The 5,302-nt window shown below is 34.7% G+C and overlaps 2 protein-coding genes across 2 annotated transcripts in view; one reads left to right on the top strand and one right to left on the bottom strand.

Annotated features, from left to right (window-relative positions):
• LOC113239036 (intersectin-1-like) overlaps positions 1–594 on the bottom strand; it is a gene marked incomplete at its 3' end in the record, with an annotated part of 45,213 nt that extends 44,619 nt beyond the window's left edge. The window contains exon 1 of the mRNA XM_026475900.1: positions 430–594. The remainder of the gene's footprint in view (positions 1–429) is intronic.
• A 2,160-nt stretch (positions 595–2,754) lies between these two features.
• On the top strand, positions 2,755–4,820 carry LOC113239035 (MIP18 family protein galla-2). The gene is made up of 2 exons (XM_026475899.1): positions 2,755–3,070; positions 4,231–4,820. Exons 1-2 carry the CDS (start codon positions 2,794–2,796, stop codon positions 4,389–4,391), a joined length of 438 nt encoding a protein of 145 aa, XP_026331684.1. The 5' UTR covers positions 2,755–2,793; the 3' UTR covers positions 4,392–4,820.
• Positions 4,821–5,302: the final 482 nt, after the last annotated feature.

Here is a 5,302-nt window from a genome sequence, read left to right on the forward strand (position 1 = left end):
CTTTGCCTTTTCCTTTACGGAAAGAATGGAAAAAACAACAACACAGCCTTTTCGAAAATTTGTTACAAAGTTAAATTTAAGTGTATTTAAATGTATAGAAACAAATGACAACTCGTTTACTTGCTTGATATTAAGTACTTGTAGTCGGCAAAAAAATAGTCACCAAATAATAAATACGTACGATAAATCGCTCGCTTTTTATCGAAAGTACAAATACCTAATGCTTCCGAGATTAAATCATAATCAAAAATATTAAATTCAGAGAATCAGTAATAATAATAATAATAATAATAACATTCTATAATTTAATTACTTTTATTGGTAAAAGTATTCAACATCACACCCAAAATAGTAATACAATTTGAAGCCGTTTAACAAAATTTCTAGTGAAAATAACTGAAATGTTGTGTTATGCATTTATGTACTTACATGCTTTGTTACAGATTATTGGTAATAACGCCCCTTTTTGAATTAAATTGATAAAACTGCGAAGACAAACTCCAGGAAATTATTGATCGGAATTAATTTGTCAAACGTGACAGTTTTATGTTTGTTCAGAAATTGAAACCAGCTGAGATTTTGAGAATTGGTACCGACTGCGACAGAGTGTTTTTATCCAGAAACTGATGCTTAATTTGTCTGAGAAAAAAATCATGGATTTAGAAAATACTTAAATAAGTTGTTTTTAATATTTCATATGTGTCAAAAATTAAAGATAGAAATAAAAATGAGGCAGAAAAATATTACGCCCTTTATTACGTTGAAAAGTATATTACCTATCTATGTTAGTGCTAACTCTTTACAATGACGCCACGTGCCAACACTGATTCCAAAAAAACCAGTAAATCAATAGTGAAATTCCCAAAAGTGCAGTGTTATAGATTTATAAATGTAATGTTTCAAAGAACACTCTCAATCACAGTACTGATTCGGTGATATCCTAATTGGTTTTAAGGTAAACTTATGTAACGTGCAATACTTTTATTAATTAAATCTTGTAAAAGGACACAAATTGCTTTTTTAAAACCTTTCTTCCGGCGAGCGGCGGCGGCGGCGGCGGCTAGTTCAACAACTTGTATGTTAAAAAAAAACATAAATATTATGTAATTATTATTTTTTAATGAAAGATCAGCTGTCAAATTTAAAAAAAATGGCGGGCTTTTGAAGTTAAAGTACAGTAGAGCTTTTACAAAGATTATTTTTATTTTAAGTATATTATGAAGAAAAAACGTAGAAAGAAGTAGTAACGAAGAAAGTTAGACCTATATTCCTTATTTTAAACCAAATTACAGAAGACTTTATCCTAAAAATTCCAATAATTACGAATTCAAAGTTTTTGTTGAAAGTGATAGAAGATAATGGAATTTAAGTGAAAGTGAAAACAAAAATACTGACTCCCGCCGCTTAAGACTATTTAAAAAACCCAAATAAATGAACTAAGTTATTTAAGAGAAAGTGAAAACATAGTGTATTGGAACCACAATGGATAATATTACTGAGGATCCCGATAATTAAACGAGATATGACTCAAAGGATTTATATCCAAGCCGAAACTTTTAACTTTTTTAACTTTTAAATGAAGTTTCTTTTTATAAATTTCATACTACCATTCACAGGCGAACATATCAACCGAGTTAGTCAACATGTTATTCTATGTAAATATTGATATAAAAATAATATTTTACCGGGTCTACAACACGTTAAGCTTGTAGTTTAATATTTAAATTCAAATGTATAGAACAACCCAATCCAAAGCCTTGTGAAAGAGGTTGTCCAACTTTTATCGCTGCCGCCTATTTCTGTTTCTGCCACCAAGCAGTAGTGCTCTTAATACTGCGTGACAACTTTAAGTTTCAAGGGCAGGGGTGATGGTGAAATTCAGATAAGGGGCGCAGTGTGAATGCCCATTAAATCTTTACGGCTCAAAAATCTGTATTGCAATGTAGCATGTTGCGTACGATCAGGCACCCGAATGATTCGCCCCGTTTTATTTAATGTCAAAAAATCGAGCTTGACGTGATCCCGACACTGAACAACTATCAAATCAAATAGTCTAAATAATAGTATGCTTGCTTGGTATAAAATGCTTAGAGGATGGAAAAAAATTTAATGGGGTTCTTTCAAAACGCGTTTTGAGAGTGTCTCAGGATCGTATTCCAGAACTGTACATACTCAATGCTCAAGTCAGGACTTGAGTATGATTTAAAGCACTGAAAATCATACTCAAGTCCTTGCCATTAGGGTCGTATGTCCAGTGTTTGAAATCATACTCAAGTTAAAGGCCTATTTTTATTTTAAAGAAGAAGAAAATTTTATCAAGACTTGGCTGTATGGTGTCAAACTTTTGCCTTTTCCTTCACGGAAAGAATAGAAAAAAACAACAATCATATTATGATTTTGACGTATCATATTAACATACAGCGATTCGCTCTGGACCTTTTGGAGGGAAAAGTGTCATTTTTATTTTGACTTTCAATTATTTTGTGAAATCTAGTTTAAAGTGGAATAGGATAGTGCTATTGTGCCTTAATCGCAGATTAAAACGCGAAATTATACGAATCTCGAACTAGAATACCCGTAGCGGCCCGTTTTGAGGAATCCCGAGTCAATCCAAGCACGCCGCCTCAAATTGCCTATCCTCTTTGTGGCGGCCATGTTTACAGAAACTTAAACTTCATGTTTAGGCTGATGGCTTTGCCAAAGCCTTAATAAATTAAAAAAAAAAAAATTAACATACAGCTGATTGTTTCCCTTGTAGTTTTTAGTGAAAATCTTTAAAAATAAGGCTTAACTATGACCAAAACAGCAGACAACGTGAACCCACATATCTACGACAAGGGTTTAGAACGAGAAAAAGCTACTACAGACTACGACGACGATGTTGCAGACGATTTTGATTCGAGAGAAATTTTCGATTTAATACGCAATATAAATGACCCAGAACATCCTTTAACGCTGGAAGAGCTAAGAGTGGTGGAAGAGAAGAATGTATTAGTTAATAATAAGGAGAATACGGTAATGGTGACGTTCACGCCTACGATACCTCACTGTAGCATGGCCACTTTGATAGGTATGTTGTTTTTTTAAACCTCTACGAAAAAAAGAGTGCTTTGTCTGTGTATTTGTCTGCGGTCTCGTATCTCCTAAACGTATGGACAGCGAAATGGAAACTGGACAGAACATTTTCAAGATTTAAAAAAAAATTGTTTTAAATTGTTTTTAATGTTTGTTTCAGATAGGTTAGATATAAATAAACACTTTTTGTTCTTATTAATATTTCTCTGCGGGCGATAGTATTCGAGAAAATGAAGCTGAAAAATTTCCATTTACTACAGAACTCCCTTCGGCTGCGAAGCTCGTTTTGAACTAGGAAATGTACCTATTTAAAAAAAGCGATAAAGGAGATTGTATTGTTCAATCGTAACCATTAACACCTATAATTTGAAGTGGTTGATATGGTGTCAGGAGACCTACTATGAGCTGTTAGATCAATCTTATTTAAGCCTGTAAGTCGGATTGCCTGTCAAATTCATACTATGACCTCACATAGACAATTCACTTTCCATGCAGTTTATGTTATACTATATGTACTACTATATAACAAAAAGTGTTCATTTATATCTAATCTACCCGAAACAAACACTGAAAACAATTTAAAACAAAGTCCAGTTTCCATAGTGTCCCCTACCGTCTCTCCTACCATCTGACAGCCAAAAAATTTGACTTTCGGCACCCTTTATTCAGCCACAAGCTGCCACCAGTACGACTATCAAGTCCTAGAGCTTCCTTCGACATACCACTGCTATAAAAGGTAACCCAATTGATATGAGGCGCAAACTTTGGCATGCCAAACTCCAATCGCCAAATTTTATTACTCCATCAAAAGTCCTCAGGCAAAGGTCAACATGGAAATCCCAGAATCTAGTCAGGTCATAATTTGGCCGTTGTAGAAATAATATGGTGAAATGGGGATATATTAACCCGATGCAAAACCATTGTGCTTGCGGATTCCCCACACAAAGTATTTCTCACTTGTTCTTATGTCTATTGTGTCCGACCAGCTGCACCTGTGAAGACTTTCTAAAGGCAAAAGATAGGGGTGTAGAGGTGGTTGCTTACCGGGCCATACATTATTATATATATTAACTCGACAAGAAGTAGCCTATAAAAAAAATTATAATTTTTCTATTCACTTGAAGCAAATTTTAGCATAGCAACTTCTGATTGCAGGACTATCAATCCGTGTGCAACTCCTCCGTGCTCTGCCAAGCCGTTTTAAAGTGACCGTTGAAGTGACGGAAGGCAGCCATATTTCTGAACATGCAGTTAATAAACAGCTAGCTGATAAGGTTGGTGATAGATTATATCATTCATTTATATCTATTTGTTAAGTTATATTGTATTGCTTCCATTTAAATTTGAAGAAAATATTCCACCTTAAACGGTGGCAAATTAGGGCATGAATCCTTTTTCGCGCACTTTCCGGTACCCGATCTACTAGATTATCTAAGATATCTAGGATTTTATAATACTCTATCTAAGTACGAGCTTTGCCGAATAAAACTGAGAAATGCTAATCAAGTGTTATGCACATGTCAGTGAATTCAGAAATATAAAACGCTCCCTTGTAAACTTGTCAATTTCGACGTATGATACTTTACATAGGAGGGGTTGAAATGTTTATAAATTTTTATTTGCAGAGAGCAATCCATAGAGTTAACTGCTCCCAACGAAGCTAAAAATTAAATAAATAAAATTAAAATGGCCTTTATTCACTGATTACTTCTAAATTAATTCTAAGTCTAACCTAATGCTTACTTCTAACAGTATTAATTCTTAATTCTAACATCAGCATCGGTTCTGGTTCCAATCAGGTTGTCCTCTGACATAGGCCTCCTCCATATTTCTCCATAAGCAACGGTCTTGTGCCGACCGGCGCCATTCTCGGGGCAGATCGTCTTCCTACCTTCTTGTTGGCCTTCCTCTATACCTCTTTTCATCTCTTGGATACCAATGTGTCACATCTTTTGACCACTTTTATTTTATTGATCTTACCGTACACCAGCGCCACTACAGTTTTTCGATTTTCGTTGTGACATCTGTCACCTTGGTTGCCTTCCTAATTCTGGAGAGTCTCAATTTGTCTCTCAGCTTGATGTGTAACATGCTTCTCTCCAGCCCTTGTTGGCACACTTTAAAGGCCCATTTAGATGAAGAGAGTTTATCGCACGCTTCGTGACGAAAAATCATTACGCGATTATCGTAAGCAATAATCGCCATAAGATTATCGTAAGCAATAATC

The sequence above is a fragment of the Hyposmocoma kahamanoa genome, unplaced genomic scaffold, assembly GCF_003589595.1.
Source record: "Hyposmocoma kahamanoa isolate Upper Pololo Valley unplaced genomic scaffold, ASM358959v1 99237, whole genome shotgun sequence".
Lineage (NCBI taxonomy): Eukaryota > Metazoa > Arthropoda > Insecta > Lepidoptera > Cosmopterigidae > Hyposmocoma > Hyposmocoma kahamanoa.